At 37.0% G+C, this 25,468-nt stretch overlaps 1 protein-coding gene across 1 annotated transcript; it reads left to right on the top strand.

Annotated features, from left to right (window-relative positions):
- The first annotated feature begins 14,538 nt into the window (after window positions 1–14,538).
- LOC131921915 (small nuclear ribonucleoprotein E-like) lies at window positions 14,539–14,830 on the top strand. Its single transcript, XM_059276668.1, has one exon. The coding sequence runs from the start codon at window positions 14,539–14,541 to the stop codon at window positions 14,815–14,817; it is 279 nt and encodes a 92-aa protein (XP_059132651.1). The 3' UTR covers window positions 14,818–14,830.
- The last annotated feature ends 10,638 nt before the right edge of the window (window positions 14,831–25,468 follow it).

Below are 25,468 nucleotides of genomic sequence, written 5' to 3' on the forward strand. Positions count from 1 at the left end.
CATACAGAGTACCTCCCTGTACCAAAGTTTCCAGCATACGGGGGTGAAGGCTCTATGTAGGCACCAGCTTTACTCCTGTATGCTCAGTGAGTTGTGTAGGTGTTGTCTTCAGCAATAGGACCTTGCTGTCAGATTGGGGAGAGCAACCTACAGTTTTAGCAACAGCCTGGGTTGTCTGGGGATTCCCATGGGATCCCTTTGGCCAACAACTCCATTAGATGTAAACTGAGTCCATGTACTGGAAGCTTCATGTGGTAACAGGAGAGGGCCCATTTGCACTGTTTTCTCCACAAGTATTTGACAATTTCTTTTAGATAGCTTTCATATTTGTATATATTTTAGGGTGTTTTACTATATTAAGTTTCCATGCCATCTTTCAGATGGCCCTTAATTTTAGCTGTCTCTCTCCATACTCCCTGCCTAGTCTCCATCTCCCTTACCCCTCCTCACTTGATCCTCACATTCCAGCATCTTCATCCATCCACAGCTATTCCATTTCCCTTTCCTGATGAGTTCTATCTGCCCCCTCCCCAGGCCCTTACTCTACACCTAACCTCTATGGTTCTACAGATTGTAGTTTGATTATCATTGATTTATCTCCAGTGAATATCTATGTATAAGCTAATATATACCATATTTGCCTTTCCATGTCTGGGACACCTCATCCAGGATGAATTTTCTAGTTCCATCTATTTACCTGCACATTTCATAGTTTCATTTATTTTTAACATCTGAGTAACACTTCCTTGTGTAAATGTACCACATTTTCTTTAGCCATTCTTCTTTTGAGGGATATCTAGTTTGTTTCAGATTTCTGGCTATTATGAATAGATAGCAGCTGTGACCATGGTTGAGCAAGTGTGTCTGTGGTAGGAAAAAGCATCCTTCGGGTATATGCCCCAAAGTGGCATGATGAGGGAATGTCTTTCTGTACGCTCCGAATTTGTGTTGCTCTGATTGGTTGATTAATAAAGCCATTTGGTCTATGGCAAGGTAGCTTAGAGGCAGGTGGGAAATTCAAAGAGAGAGACAGGAAGAAAGCAAAAGAGATACCAGTGAGCCGCCCAAGGAGCAACATGTAAAGGGATACAGGTAAAGCCACAGAACATGTGGCTATATATAGATTAATAGTTATGGGCTAATTTAAGATATAAGAGCTAACTAGCTAAAAGCTTGAGCCATGGCTATGCAGTTATAATTAATATTAGCCTCTGGGTGTTTACTTGGGGGACAAACATGAGTGAAAGAGATTTGTCCCAACTGCCGGCAGGCCAGGACACAGGAAATCTTCCAGCAACAGTGGCATAGCTGGATCTTCAGAAAGACTGATTCTCATTCCTCCTGAGAAACTACCACACTGACTTACATAATGACTGTACAAATTTGCACTCCCAGGAGCAATTCCTAAGTGTTCCCCTGACCCACATCCTTGTCACCATGAGCTGCCACTTGTTTTGCTGATCTCAGCCATTCTGACAGGTATAAGATAAAGTCTCAAAGTACTTTTGATTTGCACAGCTAAGAATGTTGAACATTTCTCTAAGTGTTTCCCAGAAGATGGCTCAGTTCTTAACAACACTTGCTGCTATACAGAGTTTGGTTCCCAGCACCCAAAAAGGGCTGCTCACATCTCCCTGTAACTCCAGCTTCTTGAGGTATGAGACACTCTTATGATCAATTCTAGCACCCAAACACCTGAACCATAAATGCACACATATACATAAAATATAAATATATCTTTAAAAAATTAATTAAAAAGAGAAAAGTAGCCTGGCGATGGTGGCACATGCTTTTAATCCCAGCACTCGGGAGGCAGAGGCCAGCCTGGGCTACAGAGTGAGTTCCAGGAAAGGCTCCAAAGCTACAGAGAAACCTTATCTCAAAGAGAGAGAGAGAGAGAGAGAGAGAGAGAGAGAGAGAGAGAGAGAGAGAGAGAGAGAGAGGTAAAAGTTAGAGATGAATTGGGTAAAAAGGTTACCGTTTGATGTCTATCTTTTTCATAAATTATTATTTTAATTGTTTTGATCCCAAACTTAAATTTATAAAGCTGCATTCTACAATAACAACAATAAAGCATTTCAACAAAAATATGCTGTTATGAATTAACAGCATGCATTTTTCAGGAAATCTCATACTACCCTCATTTTTCTAGTGGAATATATAATTACCTGTGAAATACTAATGACATAAATTAAATGCAACTCAAGGTGCTTTGCTCATTTACTCTCACTCAATTATTAATAATAGCATATTATTATATTAATGTTATAATTAGTGTAGGTCCCATTTACAAATTAGGAAACTGAAATAAATAGGCAATTTGGCCTGTGTTTTCTTTTATTATATTTTACAAAAATTCAACAATATAACGTATTTAGATATTAAGTTAATTATTTTTCCTAAGTTTATAACTACTACTGAGTATGATAATGGCATTAATGATCTAGGGAAGTCTAAAACTATGACATTTGCTTAAATAATTATGAACGGAGGAAACACTTAGCAAGGTGACTCTTTTCTCTTATCTCAAACAACCTAAGATGTGTATTAACAATTCAAAGTTAAGCTCCAAATTACTTCATCTTTTAAAACCAAACCAGAGCCAGGAACATGCATCCTCTGCACTCAGAAGGAAGAGAAGCAGCGGGCTCAAATTCAAGGGAAGCCTGAGCTACAGAAAAAAATAAATAAATAAAGGTAATCACATTGAATAACTTAATCTTATGATTCAAACTGACACAGGACTCTGACCTCAGTTATTTTAAGATGCAGCTATAGAAATCATCATTACACTATGAAGATAAATATTATTGATATGCATTTGAAAGAATGATACAATGTAACTGAAATTATTTTGCTGAAAAAAATTAACACTGAATTAAATACCATATGTTTTAATTGTTGTTTTAGTCAAAGTAGTGTATATGTGACCAAATAATGTTTCAAATGTAGATCATAAATTTACTAACATGGTAGTTTTTGAAAACACTGTAATTCATTAAGTCTTGTCAGCATTCCTAATTAACATTTACTTTCATTGGTGAGTGTTCCTTGAGAATGGTTGAAAATAATTTCTCACATTTAAACATACAAAAAACAAATTTGAGGTTTCTATACCTAAAAGCAAATAAACAAACAAAAACCCCAAACTGAGTGACTATATTTAATTTTTAAATTAGTATTAGGCAAATACTTAACCAATTATAAATGAGTACACAGTTCAATAATCATTAGTTGCCAACAAATCAAAACAGGGCACAGGACAGTAAACAAACTTGTACATAAGAAGAAACACAAAATTTAATGAACCACAATAAATAAAATCAATCAAAGTTTCTCAGTGATGGAAACTGTGCTAAAGCTTCCTCTTGGTTCACAGAGAACTGCATTCCGTCTTTCCTAGGGTGGGATTCTATGCCTTCACTTCATGAGATCTAAACTCCAATTCCTAATAGCTTCTGCATCCTCTCCTTCAAATGTTCTAGAGATTGGGAAGGTAGCTTATCTACCCCTCCATTTAACAGCAGGCCATTGGAATTCACTGTGACAGTGAATGTTTACTTGTATTTATTTAACTTCTGAGTATCTAACCATTGACTTCGTGCACGCTAATAAAACACTTCAGAGATATATCCATGGCCTGAAATTGAACTTATTAAATGAGTTTTTATATCTGAAGAGTGAGATGCATCATTTTCAACTATTCTGTGTCGTAATGATCCACACGAATTTTTCTTGGCTAAAACAGATTCTATTGATGATACAATTTCCGAAATAAGAAAAAAGAAATTTCCATATTGGTTAAAATGCTATTTTGGTTTACCTTTCCATTTATGTACCTTAATATTTATATATTATTAACATTTCTAAAATTAAAAGGAAAACAAAATATTTCCCAGATACTATAAAACCGAACGGTATAAAAATTCAATTACCTTAATGACTAAATCGTAGTTTTCTTCTACCTAAAACTTAATTATTAAGAACATGTAGTGTGTAAATTTAGATGTAGACATTGATACTAAAATTTTGGCGTGAGTTCTGGGATTAAAAATATGTCTTAATGAAAGGCTTTTGTTTGTAGCAAGTTCTAAATTTATGTGCTGGAGTGCAGAAATGTTTTCATTTATCAAGGTTACTATTTCTTTGCAAATCTGAAAGTTTATTTAGTAAAGCAAATATAGCATGAAAACAGAATGGAGATGGCTGACCCCAAACAGAAAGCCTGAAATTATATTAGGCAAGGTCTGACTTGGTCAAAAATATAGCATCTTTATTTCATTTCAAAAAATAGTATGGCCACATTTTTACTTTAACTTTCTAATACTTATGACAATCTATACACTAGAATTATACTCAATACTGCACACATGGATGGTTTCCTCTCTGGGGTATTTAAGGACTTCACAGATACTTGAATTAGTTTTCAGTAAACACATTAATAGCATCATTGTTTCAGATAATAAACTTTGTAGCAGACAGGCTTTGCTCTGTGTTGAGCGTCTCCTGGAGTGTTTGTGTTTCCATACATCAAGAGGTTGAATTAATGCCCCTGCATGGTCAGGCTGCCCAGTGAAACACAGATGTGATATGCCCTAAGACCCCCAACCACTTCCAGACTAAAAGAATTTTCTGATTACTACATTTCAAAATGCAGATTCCTAAAATAGAACAGCACCATTTAAATCTGCTCTGGGACCAGTACTGGTCCAGTTTCTTTCAGGAGCAGGAGGTATAGTCTGCTCCTTATATGTTTAGTAAAAAGGAAAAAATAAAAGAAATCAAAGAAAAACAAATATATAAACAAATGGAATTTTGCCTTAAGAAGTCTAAATTACTTACATGTAACCTCAGAGTCATTCAGTTTTTTCAAAGAGGCCTAGGCAGTATGCAGTGCTGGCCTGGTGGTGCACCTCGAGGCCTCTTCAGGGTTAATTCCCCTCTGCGTCTGTGAGATCCTGTGGCCTTGAAGTCACTGGAGTGTCCCATGCACCTTTATTTCTGTTTGGTGTGTTTGGCTCTCTGCCTGTTTACTACCGCACTCATGCTGCATGAAAAGAAGCAGGCTGGGATGTTTTCTCTCTTGTCTGAGCTTGCTACAATTAAATTAATGGAGCCATTCAGCTCACTCTTGCCCATTTCAGAGGTACACCCTGATGAATACATTAAAAGATCTTAAGTCTCAAGATGGTACATCAGAGTATTAGGCAGGCACTCGCTTCTCTCAGCCTTCTTTTTCTGTAAATCAAATAATTAATGAGATCTCCCCCTCAATAAAGCACTTCATCAATATATTGTGGCAAAGGGAAAGGACCCTCTTCGCTTGTCGTGCAGCTTTTATCTCCATCTGTGTAGGACTTTGTGGGCAAATGTAGTGATATTGAAATGACAAAATATTGACTGATTCTCACAGTCTGTTCTTTAGAGCCGAGAGGGCTTCGTGAAATGCAGTCTGTGATGTTCAGAAAAGGAGCAGTAGCAACCTTGGCAATGGGCAGTAGATAATTTGAATTCAATAAACATCAAGTAGGATGATTTAGTTTTGTTGGAGTTTGCTGTCTCAGGAGGGGTGCACAAGTCTATTATGGAAAGCCTATACGGTTTTACATTTTTAAAAAATTGGAGTGACCAGTTGTCTATTTTAGTAATATTTCATAAAATTATGTTTCATCATATTTAAAATTTTTAACATTTATTGCATTAAAGCTTTAATTTTAAAATGACAGTGTACAAATGACAGTGGTATATGTACTTCACATTGAATCTCCTTTATAACCTAAAATACTCATTTATTAATTTTGATGGTGGAGGAACATGTGGAGATTAGAGACAACTTGTGGAAATTGGTTCTCTTCTTCTACTATGTAGGTCCTATGGTTCAGCTTAGGCTGTTAAGCTTCATTGTACTGCTTAATTTCTTCAGGCATGAATTAAATATCCAAATAAAACTATTAAACATTTAAAAAGTGATTAAAAATCATATACATGTATGGTTTAGGATATGTTATTTAGTATCAACAAAATTTCTGGGTGTAGACTATGTGGAAATGTTAACATTTTAACAATTGCTTAACATGCACATTATGCCCTAAAAGTAGAAGTCTAACAGTCAACTACTGATTGAAGACAGCAATATTGGTAAATTTTAAAAAGTGGATATAATGGATATGATAAATTTTCATTCTTATAATACAATGGAAGTTGAAACCCAAAATTAATATAACATTTTAAAAAATTAGAAATTCATTAAGCTTGTTTGAAAAAGATGCCAAAAAAAAAAAATAGCTACAGCAAACCAAGTGGATCCTTTTGTTTAAAGGTTTTGTACAAGTGCTATACTAAATACTGAGTAGTGTATATAATACATACATATTATATATACATATACATATCACATATACATATATACATTCACATACATATTGCGAAGAATAACTACAGAGGTGTGGCCCTAGGTCTACTCATAAGTTCTTTAGTTGTTTGTGTTAGGAAAAGATTTCCTTTCTCCTTCAATTATCACTGATCATTTCTCTGATTATTACTATCCGGGTGACATGGTTGGTATTTCATAACTTGTAGAACACCCATCCAAGCCCTTCTGGTGTTGAAAGCATGCATTGATATATCAGCTGTCTTGAAAGCTCTGGAGAAGTACAAACAGCGAAAGGGAACTGCTAACCCACATAAATGAGCCTGAGCAAATGCGCATCTGAGGGTTCACACCACATTGCATTGTGACTGAGTCAATTCTGCCCTTCAAAGCAAACTCTCCTGGCTGCAAAGAACCATTTGAAATGGTTTTGTTCTGCAATACCTTTACCACAAACTTTGTGTTTTAAAACAAGACAAAAGTATATAAAACACTTTTAGCTATTAGAAGTCTGAAATGGGTCTATACTGTAGGGATATCATTCCCTTTACAGCCCGTCATTAGAGGAAAGTCTGTATCCTGGATGGCAGCAACCTAAGTCAGTTGACTAATGGCCCCACCGGTGCCTTCAAGCAAACAGCATAGCTTTGCTTCATCTCTGCTGCTTTCTGGCCCCCTCTGATTTCTTCTTATAAGGACTCTTGGGATTATGTTTTCTTCTCGAAAATGCTAGCATAATTTTCCTCATCTCAAACTCCTTTTATTAATTGCATTTTCAATGATTTACTGATAAGTTAAGTAAAAGATTTACAGGATCTAAGATGAAGGCATTGACATCCTTGGAAGACAATTATTCAGACCTCAACCAGTGCCTTTATGTATCCTGTATCTGAATAAACTATAAATAGAACTATCAACAGTGACCCCAAAACTGAAAGTCTTACATGTTCCTTAAAGAGTTTATAAGTGTAAAGCCAACAAAATATAGGTACCTCCAAAACCCATTACTACTGAAATACAAAGAGTCTCTCTGTATGGTGGTATCTTGGAGCCTTTGGAAGAGGACATTGGTAATAATTCAGATATACTCTCCTCCATACTAATTTACTCAGTTATTGGTTTTATACTAAAAGATGTTACTTTGGTGCGAGGGGAAGATGATTCAGTCAGTAAACTGATTGCCTCACGAACATGAGGATCTGAGTTTGATCCCTGAAACCCAGTAAAAACCAGGTGTCCTCTGGTCCTCACAGTATTGGGGAAGCAGAGACAGGGGATTCTTGTGCTTGTTGGCTAGCTCTAGCTGAATTGGCAAGTTCCAGCTACAATAAAAGGCACTGTCTCTACAAATAAAGAGAGAAGACACCTGATATCAGAACATGTACATGTGCACACACACACACACACACACACACACACACACACACACATATGGAAAAATGTGCAATGCACAAGAGAGTGTACATTCTTAAAAAATAATAAAGAGATTACTTCATTTGAGTAGGATAGAGTTCATCCACAGATTATCACACTTTTATGTACTACCATGATTTTGTTTTTTTGTTTTGTTTTGTTTTGTTTTGTTTTGTTTTGTTTTGTTTTGTTTTGGTTTGGTTTGGTTTGGTTTGGTTTTGGTTTTTCCAAGACAGGGTTTCTCTGTATAGCTTCGCGCCTTTCCTGGAACTCACTTGGTAGTCCAGGCTGGCCTTGAACTCACAGAGATCCGCCTGGCTCTGCCTCCCAAGTGCTGGGATGAAAGGCGTGTGCCACCACCGCAAGGCGATGTTTTCTTTGTTTTTACCTGATACATGTCTATATTTACTTCAGAGTTAGAAAATTTCTCTGCCTAAAAAGTGAGGCAAAAGCTTTAACGAAGCTGGAAGGTAAATCAGATTTGCCTCAACCTCAGGAAAGTCAGTTGTGTGTCACTAAAACTGTTCTTTCACACTGACACAAATTTGCAAAGCCCATGGTTTCATTCCTCACTACATAGGCCAGTTTACTGGAAGCTAAATGACGTGTTTTAAAAACCAAGAGAAATATTACCTCTTTTAGGATGTCAAAAACCAGTTTATCTGATGTATTAATAAACAAAGCCAAACGGTCTTCCCCTACGTGTTTACCCTTCTAAGAATCAGTCATTTAGCTAAATGTATTATACCAGCTAGGGCTGAACTAGAAGACATTTACTTACGAAACACATAATTATCACAATACATGCTTTAATGGATAATGAAATCTCCCTCATAAACATTGGCATAAACATGGACAATTATAGCAGGAAAGGATGAAATTATGCTAGCTAAATATTTTGTAATTAGATAAAAGGTTTTAGTATTCTACTGAACAAAGACTTTGAAAAGCTAATTTTTCAAAAAGTAAACCATAAAATATAAATAGTTGCCTGGGTGAAAGACAACAGAACCCCACATTGCTTAGCAGTGAGCTCTAGCTGTTTCGTTTATATTGCTACTTTTTCATGAATTAATAAAAATTATTTTGCCCTGGATCATCTTGTCAAATGATTCTAAGAATCCCACAAATAGTTTAGTGGACAGTGATAGTGGACTTAAAACTCTGAAAACTATTTAGAATATGTAATCTCTTCTCTGAGATGTCTGTATCTTTGTATCTCCAGAATGTTCCAAACTAGGTGAGAGAGGTGTGTGATCTATAACTACCACATGTTTAGGGCAGAAATGAACAAGAATACCCACCCTTTGATCTTAAGTCAGAGAAAGAAGGCTCTTCAAAGACACAGCTGGGCGAGCCACTGTCTAATCCTTGTCCGGGCCACAGTGAGCTCAGTGGGTGACAGGTCCAGTAGATATCAGGTGAATGGCAGCACCAGGAGATGAACTAGTCCTTGAAAGAAAGCTGGGCCAGTGACAGCCCAGGTCCTTGTTGGTAACATCATCAAGGGAAACAGCATGAGGTCCTGTCTGTGGTGATGTATTGTGTACCCCAATAAAGCTTGTCAGAGGATCAGAGGACAAAGCTAGCCACTAGCTTAGACATAGAGACCATGGGTTGCTCTACACAAATGAATACCAAGGCCCCATTGCTGAAGAGACTACCTACACAACTCACTGAACATGGCAAAGTTGAGCTGGTGCCTACATAGAACCTTCATCACTGTATACTGCTGACCTTGTTACAGGAAGGTTCTCGAAAAGAGCCAGGGTTGTGGGGGTGGGGGTGGGGGAGAGACAAGAGCTTGGTCCTTTCGGTCTGAGGATCTGGTAGAGGTAAGAAGTCTTTCTAGTGGCTGGCTGCTCTGCTTCTTTGATCTTGCAGCTTTCACCCTGAGTCTGACTGCTGGGATGTCTTTCTGTATGCTGTGAAATATGTTGCTCTGATTGATTGATAAATGACACACTGATTGGCCAGTAGCCAGGCAGGAAGTATAGTGTAGGTGGGATAAGGAGAGAGGAGAATTCTGGGAAGTGGAAGGCTGAGTCAGGAGATGCTGCCAGCCGCTCCCGCCATGAGGAGTAAGATGTGAAGGCAGAATTGGGAAATGGTACCAAGCCACGTGGCTAAACATAAATAAGGAATTATGGGTTAATTCAAGTGTAAGATCTAGCTAGCAAGAAGCCTGAGCCACTAGGCCAAATAGTTTTAATATAAGTGCCTGTGTGTTTATTTGGGTCCAAGCGGCTGCAACCAGGAAAACTTCAACTACATCTGACTCCAGGTTTTTATTATTAAGATCAATTAGCATTCACACTACAGTACTGTGCATGCTACCCAAAGAGAAACATAAACACCAACCTAGCCACAAACCCTTGGATCAACAACAGTGTCCTGCCTGCAAGATATGCTAGTGCAATGGTGGCACAAAGTTTGTGGGAGTCACCAACCAATATATGATTTGAATTAAGGCCACGAGATGGAGCCCATACCCAACTCTGCCTTGGTGACCATTAACCTAAGATTAGGTAGCTCAGGGACCTAGGGGAAAACCAAATAGTACTGTTCTACTAAAGGAGCATAGTAATTCAATGCCTTCTAATGATATTCTATACACATAGATTAGTATCTTGTTCGACCATCATCAGAGAATCTTCCTCCTTCAGCAGATAGGAAAAAAAAATACAGAGATCCATAGCCAGACATTATACAGAGAATGAGAGACCTTGGAACACTCAGCCCTAAATAGAATGTCTCCACCTAATCCCTCATGTAGGGGTGCAGGGAACCCTTTGGAAGAGGAGGCAGAAAGAGTATAAGAGCTAGAGGGGATGGAGAACACCAAGAAGGACACAAGGTCCTCTAAACACAGTAAGACCAACACACATATGAACTCACAGAGACTGAGGCAGCATTCACAGGGCCTGCATGAGTTTGCACTGGTCCTTTGCATATGTATAATTGGCTTCTTCCTTAGTGTTTTCATGGTATTCCTGAGTGAACTAATGAGTAAGTCTCTGTTTCTTATGCCTTTTTTCAGGCTCTTTTCCTTCTGCTTCTTTTGTCCAATTCTGATGTGTTAGTTTTTGTTTGATCTTATTCTATTTAAAAATTATAATCTTTACTTTTCAATGGTAGTAGACTCAAACTATGTTTTAAATTACCCAATGATAGATGAAGAAAGGGCATATATATAAATATATATATATATGTATATGTATATGTATATGTATATATATATATATATATATATATATGAGAGTTCTTCACATAAAAGGGGTATTCAGTCTTCAGATAGAAGTTAGAATCTCTAAAGTACAAATAAATAAAGCAGAAATAATTAAGGTTGGTCATTCTCTTCATTTTGTAGATTTCCAAAATACTCATTTCTGCAGATAAACTGCTCAGATAAGGGTTGAGTGCTACATTTATCTATGGGGATAAGGATAAATTTTTAGAATGAAGTCAGAACTTAAGCTGGTGTAGGGAAGTGACTGCAGCAGGATCTCCTCTAGTGTCCATAGCCTCTCTAGCCATAGTTTCTAGGCTATATTCACAGCACCAAGCATGGATTTCTTTCTATTTAAGGGGCCTTAAGCTCAGTTATAGACTTTATTGGCATCCAAATATAAGTGACACTACTGTACCATTGGCAATCCTGCTGTCTAGTCACTGTTGAGGTTTGTAGGTTTTACAGTTTTGTACAACTACCATTTGCTGCTCTCCCTTGAGAGCACCTCCCTGTGTAGTGAGTACCTCAAGCCAGTCCTCAGCAAGGTTTCCAGGATACACTTCCAGCTCTTTCCCTCCAAGCATTGTGTCAGAACTGTGGAGAGTCTCTAGCAATAGGATCTTCATTCAAGTTCTGGGAAATAACCAGAGGCAACAGCAATAGCCTATATTGTTTAGGGGAGTCTTTTTTACTCCATTGACCAAAAAGAAAGGTTTCCCATGCCTGGCACTTATATTTTGTTAGTCTATGGACCTTGGAGGAAGCAATATCACCTGAAGTGGCATAACTTCATTTAATCAATCAATCAATCAATCAATCAATCAACCTCTCTCTCTCTCTCTCTCTCTCTCTCTCTCTTTCTCCCTCTTTCTGTTTGCATGTATATATAGTAATACATGTGCATATATGTATACATATGCATATATCTATGACACATGTATTTTTAGTCATAAAAGAATATTCCCCTATGGCTTTTGAAACATCCTCAGTGTAGAAATTCCTTCCATATTTCTGTCTGAATTGTTCTATGTATTGTATTCACATCATTAATTTTCCATAGAGCATTTTTTCAGTCCACTTTTCTAACTTTTTCATAGAAACATTTCCTTGATTTAAATCTACTATGCTTATTTGCTTTGGTTTAGTTTAGTCTTACCATGTTGTCACATGAGTTTTATTATTATTAATCTCCATTTTCTATTTTGTTGGTTCATTATATTTACATTTATATTTACTCTTTACAGTTTCATTGGCTACTCAGTTAGTTCTAAGGCCCATTGTTTATATATCTTGATCTACCATGAATCCTTGTCATGCTAACTTGTACAAGAAGATGGTGATTATCTTCACAGTACCTATTGAACTTGCAGGCATATTTTCATTTTCTTTGGTTTAACCCATAATACATCTTTAAATACTTTTAAAAAGAATGTTATGTTTATTTATTCCTATATATAATTGTCTTTCTGCTGTTGTTCAACTTCTGGATCTTAAATTAATCTAAATGATTCCATTTAACATGAAGATAATCACTTGTGAATTTCTAATAATGTTTTATCTTGTTAATATAGTTTCTCACTTTAAAAATTTTTGATATATATTTATTTTATCTTTTTTGAAGGATATTTTCTTGGCCCTAAAATTGTGTGTTGGCAGTTTCTCTGTATGCATTTTATAGATATCAAGGTATTACTTCATTTTCTTCTATTTTTCCATGCCTAATATGAATGAAGTCGACCATCACTTTATATAATTTAGCTTTGTTAATTACTTGGTATTATTATTGAATTTGATTCATTTTGTTCTGTATTATCCAGTCTTCTATTAACTATATCCTTAGAACCTTCCTTAGAATTATTCCAAAATCACTTAAAAACATATTACCATGGACACCATTAGATTTTTTTCAGCCTGTACAATCATAGGTGTGACACATCACTTGAACAAAAATCAACTTCTGAATTCATGAAGAATTCATGAATAACGCTGCTCCATGAATCAAAGGATATAAAAGATATGACTGCATATCTGAAAGAAATACTCTATTTAAATGCTAAAAAAGAAATGGTTCTTGAAGTTTGAAATACTTCAAGAATATGTGAGATTCCACTTCTAGCATTAGTGTACATACTATTTACTTAAATTCCAAGAACCTCTGTTTTAGAGAAGCAAATAAGTCATGCAGGCTGAATGTGTTTCATGGAGAAGCACAGCTGAAATACTTAGATGGTGTTTCAAATTATATTTCAGGGCAAAATGTATTACTAATTTGTGTAAAATAATGGATTTCACAGTGACATTTTCTACTTGCACATAATGTTCTTTGATCATAATGCCTTGTGTTCCAAAGATGTTTGTATCAGGTCAGCTAAAGTAAAGAGGCACTGGTTTTCTTTATGAAAAAAGCAAAATAATAAAGCACTAAATTCCAAAGAATGCAGTCATGTAAGAGCATTGGCTGCCCACTCATTATTCTGAAGCTTAGAAACCCCCAGAAGCATAAAGGGCTTTTGCATTTCAAATATTACTGGAATAACTAAGAAGACAAATTTGCGCCTTTATGGTTATTCTCAGAAATTGAGGAAGCAGAGTAATTCCTGGACTGGAACTCTTTAAAATGCTCATAGAACCAAATGAAAAACAGACCCAGCTCATTCTCTTCAAATATAACATTTGGTCCAAGAACCTATGGCGAGACAATCACAGGCCCTCAGGGAGAACCTACTACTATTATTCTGCTAAAAGGACAGAGTATTAAATCAACGCCGCCTAATGACTTATCATTATACCTGTAGATTAATGCCCCTCTTAGTCTTCATCAGAAAAGCTTTTATTTAAATCAGTGGATTGTCATTACACAGTGGCTCACAACAAGCCAAGGTGCAGAGCATAAGAGATGCTGTAATGTTCAGCTCTCAATGGAACGGTGATACTATACTCCCTTCTCCCACAGCTCAAGGATGACTGTGAAAGATAGGAGAGAAATAGTGTAAGAGCCAGAGGTAGTAGGTTACTGCAACGGAACAGTGTCTCCTGGACAGAGAAGGGAAGATGCCATATGAACTCACAGTGTTTATAACAGACTACAGATGACTTGTAGAAGTCCAGGCCAGACTAAGTCTCAGGAAGGAGGGGGAGAATATGGCATGGAGTTTCACCCTCAGCTGAGAAGTACTGACAATTATAAGCTACTGGGAGTGGGAAGGTCATCTTTTCCTAAGAATGTAGTCTGTTAACTCTGCCATGCTCCAATAGAAGGCTTCACACTCAAGAATATTTGAGCACCACAAATTGCTCTTGATTGTTTCAGAAAAATACATGAAGTTGGGTGAGTAAGGATGGAAGTTGGGGAGAGCTGATCACAGCTTAATGTACAAAATTCTCAAGGAACCAGTAAAATATAAAGAAATAATAAAAATAAAGCTTAGAATAGACAAGAAACAGTGTCATTTCTCAAAATCAAGCCAAAGATAAAATACATATTCATGGTCTTCCTACTCGTGTGGTCTTTGTGACTTCCACCATGGAGTACAGGGGCCAGGGCCAGAAGGTACAGAAGGGGATGGCACAGCCCATCAACCTCATCTTCAGATACTTGCAAAATAGGTCTCAGATTCAGGTCTGGCTGTATGAGCATGTGAATATGCGGATAGAGGGTTGTATTATTGGCTTTGATGAGTACGTGAACCTTGTATTAGATGATGCAGAAGAAATTCACTCTAAAACAAAGACAAGGAAACAACTGGGTCGGATCATGCTGCAAAGAGACAATATTACTCGGCTCCAGAGTGTTTCCAACTAGAAACTGGCAAGCACTCGAGAAGCTGAAAAGGTTGAAGAGGACATGTAGTGTTTTTAAAGGTGTCTGCTGCTGGGAGCACAGTCCAAGATTTCTTCATATTGTTTTAGTGGCCCTTATGTTATTATCAGGTGACAGTAAATGCTGTGAGGTTGTTTTTATTAAAAAAAATACATATTCATTCAAATTAGAAATTAACCAATCTGTTTTTCATGCCTAGAGTCAGCATTGCTCATCAATTTCCTATTGCTATGAGATCAACCCATTCTGTTGTGGGGATTCGGCATATAGAGGATCCACAATAGTTATCTTCTCTGTCCTGGTTTCTCTCAGTCTACAACATCTCCTCCTGCTATACCCAGGCTTTGACCTCTTTTCAGCAAAGAAGTTTAGAAGCTCCTGATATGCCAAGGACTGTACACTGTACTGGCATAGGGACACAGCAATCATCTTTTGATTTTGGCAGCTGTGAGTGGTTTGTGTTCCAAAATACAGACATCATTGTGTGTTGTTATACTTAATGTTGACAGGCTTTATGAAAAATTAGTTATTCAATGTTTCTTTGTTGTTGTTGTTGTTCTTTTTTATTTTATTTTATTATTTTACATACCAACCTCTGTTCCACCTCCATCCCCTTCTCCCATTTCCCCAACCTCCTCTCATCCCACCCCCATTCACTCCTCATAGGGGGTAAGGCTTCCCTTGAGTAGTTAACACAGGCTGTCAAACCAAGTTGGGGCAAGACTAATCCACTCCCTCCTGCATCAAGGCTGAGTAAGACATCTCACCATAGGGAATGGCTCAAAAAAAGCCAGTTCATGTTCTCAGGATAGGCCCCGGTCCCATTTTCCAGGGGCCCCACAAACAGATCAAACCACACAAATGTCACCCACATTCAGAAGGCCTAATTCAGTCCCATGCAGGCTCCCCAGCTGTCAGTCCAGAGTCCATGAGTTTCACTAACTCGGGTCAGCTGTCCTGTGGTTTTTCCCATCATGATCTTGACCCCTTTGTTCCTATAATCCCTCTTTCCTTTCTTCAACTGAACTCCAGGTCAGATGCTGTGGGTCTCTGCATCTGTTTCCAAGAGTCACTGGATGTAGGTTCTATGATGACAATTAGGGTAGTCACCAACCTGAGTACAGAGGAAGGCTAATTCAGGTACCCTCTTCACCATTTCTAGGAGTCTTAGCTGGGGACATCCTTTTGGGTTCCTGGGGATATCCCTAGCACCAGGTTTCTCCTTATCCCCATACTGGCTCACTCTGTCAAGATATCTCTTTCATTGCTCTCTCTTTCTATCCCTCCCCAAACTCGGCCATCTGGATCCCTCATGACCTCATCCCTCCATCTCCTCTCCTCTACATCTCCCTCCAAGTTTACCCAAGAGATCATAACATTTTCCTCTTCCTGGGGCAATCTGTGTATGTCCCTCTTAGGGTCCTCCTCTTTACCTAGCTTCTCTGAGGTTGTGAACTGTAGCCTGGTTATCCATATTAAATGCAAAGCAAAGGTTATTCAATACTTCTTAATCTCCCTTAATTTAGTCAATTTCCCAAAAGAAACATAAATTTTAGACTTCAAAATCAAGGCAATAGAATAAGGACTTCATGTAGAAATTGTTACAACTAAATATGGATTTTGTTATAAAGATTACAATCTTAATCTTATGCTTGGTTTTATTTTAGCAGGTATGAACTGTATCTGACAAAGTATTTAACTGAAATTGAGATAGACAAGTCTTTAGTCACCATTCCAAAACCTAAACACAGCAGACTTACAAGATAACTGTGCTTACTAATTTTTAGTTAAGAGATTTACAGAATTTAGTTGATTTCTGTGAAAACTTACATACAGTGAGCTTGAGAGAAATAAGGCAGGGAAAGCTTAAGAAACCACGTCAGTTGGAAAATCATATGACATTAACTTCTTGCATAATCATCTGTGAGCAATGAATAGTGTTGCAACCTATTTCAATTTACAGAATCAAAATCACGGCTGGAGGTCACCTGTCCAATCCTTGAGAATAGCAGCTTTAAAAAGAAAGATGTCTGGGTAATAAAATGCCCATTATCTGCTTCTACCCATAGGTAACCTGCTTTTACCCTCCGACCCGCGACTCCACCAGGCTGAAATATATGTGAGAATAAATGCTTCTGAAAATGACAAATTAGTGCCAGTGAATCAGCACATCCAGCAGAGAGATGTCAGTGCAGTATATACTGCATTCGCAGGCAGTGTTCCCAGAAATGCTAATCAGTACAGTGAAGGACAGGAAGTTTTCTCATTAAATAACTTTGGGGTGAAAGAGGGGCACAGAGTGAAAACAGGGGGCTATGCTTCCAATGGTGCAAGTATCAAGCACCTTGTATGAGCACCCACATTTCTCTAAAATGCATAAAATTTTAAAATATTCTCCAAATAGAGACTTCTCCTTTCCCTCTTTTAAAATAGGGAATTCTTTCATAAAGAAATAATTTTATTTCTGTCTCCAAACTGTAAATGCCCAGGACAACATTTATACCATTCTTCAATAACTTCACACTTAATTTCATTTATAAATACTGATTCAATCCTTGTTTCATTTTAAGCCCAAAATTGATGGCTGTTTGGAATAACATATTAGTAAACTAGGCAAGGTATTGTATACTGCTGAGTAGTGAAGACCTCAAATTTAAACTAAATTCACAATGACACAGGGGTTGTGTGGTTAGAACTACAGAATGAGACTCTAACACTCCGTTTTCAGTAGATTGGATGGTAATGTAATTTACAAAGTGATTGATGATTTCTGTGCTATCTTGACATCCCATCAAATAAACATTGAGCATCTAAAGAAATTAATATTCTATGATAACCAATTTAAAGCAATGGTATACTTTAAAACTTTTGCATATTTGAAAAATAGAAGAGGTCATGGTCTTACCCCTTGTTCTGTATCTCAATAAGACATTAATTTCAAAATAATAATCTGAAGTTCATTAAGTTCAAGATGAAATAAAACAAAATTAAGTGTCCTAAAATTCTACTGATACGTGTCACCTTTGCAGTTTTGTAACTTGTTTACTATGTTACATCTAAAAATTTTAAATATATGATTGTGGGCTACAATAAGAAAAAAATATTCAGCAAGTAATTTAGGGAGCCATGAATCTGGCTCTAAAAGAGATAAAATAAAGATGAATGGCCAGCAGTATTTAAAACATGCTTGGCATGATTATAGCAATATTTTACCAATAGACATAGTGTGTTGAAATTGCTTGGAAGTGTTCGTTAATGTCTCTTTTCATTTCTTCAGTGTCTGAGTTTTGAAGTTCAATCATGCAACCATTGGTCAAAATAGAGACACTATGGGAATTAGACTTAGATATATGCAAGTTACACTTGTCTTTCTTTTTTTAACTATGCTGTGGATTTGGGTGAATAGTACTACCTAAGTTTGCTGTGAGAATAGAATTGGAGTCTTAAAAAATGTCCTCTATCTCATCTATATGCTTAACATTATTGCAGTGTCTTTACAATTGCTAAATTTGTTCTTGCTGTTATTTAGAAGACTAAAGGCAACTATGTAATGTGTGTGATTAAATGAAAGATTAAAATTTAGGATATCTGTTTTTATCTTTTTGTGTATAGGTGTCTTTGCTTGGATGTATGCCTGTGTACCCACTGGCAGTGAAGCTAGGAGAGGGTGACAGACACCCTGGAACTGGAGCTACGGCAGGTTGAAAGCTATCATATGAATTCTAGATCAGAACCTGAGTCTTCTGGAGAAGCAGCAAGTGCCCAAATCTAGTTTCCATTTATTTCATGTGTTAGCCATCCTGTCTTGTTCATCTGTTGGAATGACAAAGACTAGCACACTGAGTTAGAAGAAACAGCAAGATCATTTTTTTTTTCTGCTTCTAAGAAAGATACTCCAAAGTCAATGACAGATACCATCTTAGGTGGAAAGGGCTGGAACTAGGTGTTCCAACCCTATGTAACTAAGACTCAAGCAAGCAAAGTTATTCTAATATGTGGCAAAATAGACTTCAAAACAAAATGAGGCAGAAGAGGTAAGGAAAGTCACTCGATACACATTGGAGTAAATACTATCATTCGAAACTTATATGTATTAAGGACAAATGTTCCCTAGCTCATAAAAGAAATAATATTAGATGTAAATTTATGCATCAGTCCCAATACAATGAAAGTGGATAGCTTCAATACCTCATTCTCACCAATGGACAGGTCATCACAACAGAACTAAACAAGAAAAACTAGAGTTATGTGATGACATAATCAAATGGACCTGGCAGATAGTTACAGAATATTCCACACAAACACTAAGAACATGTATTCTTCTCAGCAGTTCATGAAAACATATCACATATAAGCACACAAAGCAAGCCACAGCAAATATAGAGAAACTGAAATAGCATCTTGCGCTTTATCCAACCACAATGGAATAAAAGCTGAATGTTGATACCAACGTTAACAAGAGAAAGTACACACACTAGTGGACACTCAACAGTACAGTACCAAATGATAATGTGTCCAAGGGAAAAAAATAAGGAAAATGAAAAATTCCCAGAATTGAATGAAAATGAAAACACAGCATACTAACATCTATACGGGGCACAACAGAGGCAGTCCTAAGAGTGACGTTTGTAGTGATAAGTACCTAAATCCAATATCAAAAGGTCTCAAGTTTATGATTCAATGATATGCCTTAAGGACTTAGAAAAAACTAAAATGAACCTAAAATTGTAGATAAGTAGAGTTACTAAAGGTTAGGCCTGAAATCAATGAAAATAAAATATAAAGAATTAATGAAACAAAAATCTGCTTATATGAAAAAATAAATAATATTGAAAAATTCTTACTGAAATTAACCTAAAGAATTGAAGATTAAAACTACTTGAACTATGTTGTATCTTACTCCAATGAGAACTGTCATTGTTCAGGCATACAAAGAACAAATGCTGGTATGAGTGTATGGAAAGGCAAACACTTAAACACTGTGGGTGAAAAGTTATACTACTCCAGACACTCACTCCGAAAATCAGTTTGAAAGTTTCTAAGACAAAAACAAGCAAACAAACAAACAAACAAACAAAAAACACCAGAAAGAGTAATATGACCCAGCTACACCACTCCTAGGCATGGACCCAAAGGACTTTACATTTTACTACAGAGGCAATTGAAAATGCATGTTCACTGCTGCTTTACTCACAATAGCTACAAAACAGAATCAATCTAGATGCCTGTTAACTAACAAATGGATAACAAGAATATGGCACATATATACATAGTGGAATTTTACCCAGTTGTAAGGAAAAATAAAATTTGCAGATAAATGGAGGTAACTGAAAAAAAAAATGTGCTTAGTAATATCATCCAGCATCCAATGAAAAAAGGCCTTAGATTCACTCTCATATAAGGACCCCAGCTTCAAATCTTCTATTTTTATGTGTTTAACATGGAGTACATGTAGAAATTAGGAAACTATGAGTGGACTGTTGGCACTGGGGAGTTGCCTTGAGGGATTAGGGATTAGGGATTAGGACAGGTTATATGAAAATAGAGGACACAAGGAGTGGACACAGAAGGTTTAAGCAAGAAGGGAATGATGGGGATGGGGAAATAAAGGACTAGATGAAAGCTTAAACAAAATAGAGTCCATTACACAGCTCCTTGAGAACCTGCAATCTTGCAATCCAATCAAAAATATACAGTAAGAGGAAACAATTGAACATAGTTGATAGGAAAGAATAGAGAGAGAATATTAGGAACTGAAGGTTTCCATCCTCTCATATATCTTTCCTTCCTCTGTCTCAAATCCATGGCCTCTTTTTAATTAATTATATATATATATATATATATATATATATATATATATATATATATATATATATCCTGCTCATTATGTATAATGTTACTTGTTTGTATGCTTTCAGGGTTAACCACTTGATATTAGATGAACAGCTGTTGTGTTCCTCCCTGGAGAAGACTATTTGACCCACTCTCAGTATTCTTCAGTTGACTGTAGTTCTTTGGGTAGGGATGAGGCCTCATAGGCTTTCCCCTTCCCCCTTTGTTATGTCTATTGTTTTTGTTCTTGTTCAATTCATGTTCAGGCAGTCATACTGTATGGGTGTAGCTTCTAACATTACTAGAAGACACAGTCTCACAGCAAACGTCCTGCTCCTCTGGCTCCTACAATCTTCCTTCCTTTTCTTCCTGGAAGTTCTCTGAGCCTTAGGTGTTGGAGGGCTTTGAAAACAGATGCTTTGGGACTGTGCTCCACAACTCTGCATGTGAATTAGTGGTGGTTTTTCTGCAATGGTCTCTTTCTTTGTCTTCTAGAAGTTTCCTTAATGAGGGGTGAAGAGTACACTTACCTGTGGGTATGAGGACAAATGTTTAGACTGTGATTAGGGATTGTGTTAGTTAACTGAAATGCTCCTTGTACGTACTCCTCCAAGATCTATGACTTCACTTGTCCTGAGTAGCTGGCTCAGTTTCCACAACCAGGCATGATTTTCCTCTCATTGAGTGGTCCTTAATTCTTGGCAAAGCAAACTAGGAAAAAAAAAAAAAAAAAAACAAACAAACACAGCCCTCATTACTGAACAGTGATGCTCTCCAAAGACATTTAAATGAGAATCTCAGGGCCAAGCATGGGTTATGTCCCCGTGAGTTGTTTGTCAGAGAGGCCCTAAACCCCCCCCCAAAACACACACTACTACCATTGCTCTTGGTCCCCTAACTAATTAGATTGCAAGACCTTATTGCTGCACAAACCATAGACTCTGGTCTCAGGACACAGACAAGTAAGTCTTGAACTGACAAGGGCTATTTCCCTGCTTAGCTTTCATAGAGCTAGAAGTTGCGAAGGCTGACTGGGAAGAAAATGTGTCGGTGACCTTATCACGTGCTCTATCTAGTTTACTACAATACTGACCTGCCAGACAAGATGCTCTACCAGTGCATTAGTGGCAAGACTGTTCATGGTGTTAACCAACAACTATTTTGATTGGATGTGAGACCTCTTCCCTAGGAGAGAATTCATACATGCTACCAAAAAGATGGTCAAAATCCACAAGTAGAGAAGTTATAGGCCCTGTAGGAAAACATGCTGATGCCATTTTTATAAAAGCTCATGTTGCACAACTGCATCTAAATATTTATATTTGTAAATATAGATTTAGGCTGTTCCTAACTTTGGTCAGAGTGACTTCTTATTACAATGGCACGAAGACACATTACTGTCCAAGATGCCAGAAATAAGCAACTGTGACTGCTCAGCCATAGATGAGACAGTTACACTGATCAACCCACAAAGGCCAGAGAACATCTTGAAAAGGTGGGGGGAAAGAAGGTAAAAGCCAGTGGGGAGGCGTGGTGAATGCTGTCCTCTGGACTTAATATACATGTCACTCACGTAATCTCACAGATGTTATGATTACCTACACAAGATCAAGTCAGTCAGAAACTTCAGCTATCATTGCATTCATACAGGGACCATCCTAAAAGAGGTCAAGTGAGTGGATAAGTTGTGTTGCTCTTTTGTACAAATAAAAGAGAAGGTCAGTTCCCTGTGGTCAAGTTCAGTGTTCTGTTCACACTTAGTTGGCCATTTAAAATTGTATTTCTGTTGCAGTTTGTAGCTTTTACACACACACACACACACACACACACACACACACACACACACACGTATCAGAAATGGGGGAAAGTAAAAGGAAACCACTAACAAATGGTTTATAATCAAAACAGATTAGCATGTTCCTTTATATGTCATAGAAGAAAAGAGGAACCTAAATTTCAAAGCAATACTTTACTAGACTTATTTTTTCAAATGCTTTCAACCTGAGGTTGAAGTAAAATTGATGAATTGAAACTTATTTTTCTAATTTATAAAATAATGCCATTCAATTGAGTACAAGAGACAAAATAGCCTTAACACATAACATTGTGAGTGAAATTTTCTTCCTAATAAATGTTTCTAGACACTCCATAAAGGAATACTGAGAAAATTTGGGATTCGAAAAGAATTGTAGATGCCAATATGCTTTGAAATGAAGATAGTTTTAAATAAATGTTAACATTATTTATTACAAACTAAATATCAAAACTATGGTTTGAGGTACACATATTGCTTATATGTGGTGTGTGTGTGTGTGTGTGTGTGTGTGTGTGTGTGTGTGTGCAGGTTTCCACTCTAACTACAAAAGACTAAACCTATCTGTGTCAAAGCTTCCAGCTACAACTTTACCCCATTTGAAACAAATTGTACCTTAAATTTGAAGGCAATTTTATGTAGTTTGGTGTGCAGTACCGATTTCATCTTTGATTTTTAGTAAGCCTGAGATCTTTCTAAGTTGTGAAGTATGCATGTCTGCAAACTAGGATGTCTGTGTTTGTGTTTATTACCTTTTCATGCATGCCTTGAAATGACTAAATTACAGGTATTTTACATGTGTTTTGTGGTACAAGACAGATACAGTCCACTGGTATAATTTATCTTGAAACACCCTGTTTTACAAAATTACAGAAAAGCACTGCAATTTGCTCAATTTTTTTTTATTTCTAAGACTATGGTAAAAATCTTCAAAGCCCTGAAGAAGCCGTCTAGGTAAGAACTTAGCCAGGCAATAAACAATTTTCATCAAAGCGCTGGGTTTGGGAAAATAGAGTACGATTGTAGATTTAAAATCTCGATAATGTTTCTCACTTATTAGTTATTTTATATTTTGTATTTTGACCTAATTTAGCCACCAAAGTCATCAACTCTTATATAAGATTAGATACACATACATGTAAGCACACACATACACACACATACACTCATAACAGTCCAAATCAGATTACCTACAATCATGGTAATTGTGGAGAACAGAATTGTTCATGTGTGCTCTGCAGCTGCCATTTGGATTTTGTGTTTGATCCCAAGAGATTGCTGAAGTTATGATTATACAAGTGTTCTTCTCCAATTCCAGTGGTACCTTTTCATCTTAAAACATATTTTCTTACCAACCTCAGTGATTTTATTTATCCCGGCAGAATAAAAAGCCCAAAACTCAGTAGAAACTAGTAGACCTCATGACATTTCAATAAGATTCAATATTTTATTCTGATGAAAATCATTTCTGCAGGTCTCCAGCAGCTTTTCTAAATATTTTGTGTTCCCATAACAGTTCCAAATGTTCTTTCCTCCTAACATTTAGCTTAGAACTTCCACATTTTATTAATACATGCAACATCTCATTAATTAAACTACACTGATTGTGAATATAACAGTACATTGAAATAAAAATACTATTTTCATTTGTAGAATGTGGACCTTTGGGTATCTGTGTGCTGCTCTGATTGAGAGTTTGAGGATTTATAGTCAGTATGCCTTTGTTTCTTCTGTCTACATAAAATACTAGATAATCTATCAGAGTACATATTGTATATGTGCAGGATTCAACTATTTTAAAGTAAGTTCTGCATCATTATCCACTATTTTAAATAATTCTTGAGGCCAAATGCATGATTAACAGCAATATTTTGCAGCACATGTTATTTAGGGAGACTCCTGTATGACTTTGACCAATGACTTCAGCAAAGGTTTCCCACACCTGGAAAAAAAAAACTAGGGCTTTTATTTGGATGTGCATAGCTCTTATGGGAGACCCATGAGATATAACCACATACACACACACACACACACACACACACACACACACACACACACATACACTCACACACACCTATGCACATATATGTTTTCTGTAAGCTTACAAAATAATTTTCCCCATGCTCTTTCAAACAACCTTACTGTCTCTCATCTCTCTCCCTCTCTCCAGTATTTCCCTTCCTCCTTGCTCCTTAGTTATGGTCTCTCCCATTATTTCAATCGTCTTCCTCTATAGCATTTGTCTCCTACGGTCCCCCTCCCTAGAGCTCTTCTCCTCAAAGTGGTCTTTTTCAGTTTTTTACTTCTTTGAAGACTTCAGGTTATATACACTTACATCTAAATATTTCAGAGATAAACTCTATAAATAAAACAGAAAATGCTGTATTTGTAATTCTGGGTTGAATCACTCAGTACAGTATTTTTTTTAGTTCTATCCATTTACTTGCAATTTCCTTTTTACTGCTGAACAGTATTCAGCTGTGTATATGTATCACATTTTCACTATCTGTATACCCACAGATAAATGTATCTCTCACCCCCCCCCCCATCTAAAAAGGTCCATTTTGCAAGAGATGGGGACTATTTCTTTTTTTTATTTTTTATTTATTTATTTATTTTTGGTTTTTCGAGACAGGGTTTCTCTGTGTAGCTTTGTGCCTTTCCTGGAACTCACTTGGTAGCCCAGGCTGGCCTCGAACTCACAGAGATCCGCCTGGCTCTGCCTCCTGAGTGCTGGGATTAAAAGCGTGTGCCACCACCGCCCGGCAAGGGGACTATTTCTAAGAGACACAGCTGATAAAAATGCAGAGAACAAGTGATGGTGAAGGACTCTCCACCCCAACTGATACATCTGTAAGCAAACCCTCTACCTGAGACTTTAGGAAACTAGCAGATGATGGAGCAGAGGATTCTGTGATTCTCTAGAAAACGCACCCATGAAATCTCTTGTCTGAAAAAAACTTGCATAATGACAATATCAGTTGACAT

The sequence above is a fragment of the Peromyscus eremicus genome, chromosome 11 (genome assembly GCF_949786415.1).
Source record: "Peromyscus eremicus chromosome 11, PerEre_H2_v1, whole genome shotgun sequence".
NCBI classification, from domain to species: Eukaryota; Metazoa; Chordata; class Mammalia; order Rodentia; family Cricetidae; genus Peromyscus; species Peromyscus eremicus.

Excerpts from the sequence above, each read along its gene's own strand:
- LOC131921915 (XM_059276668.1), top strand. The coding sequence starts at position 14,539 with ATGGAGTACAGGGGCCAGGGCCAGAAGGTACAGAAGGGGATGGCACAG.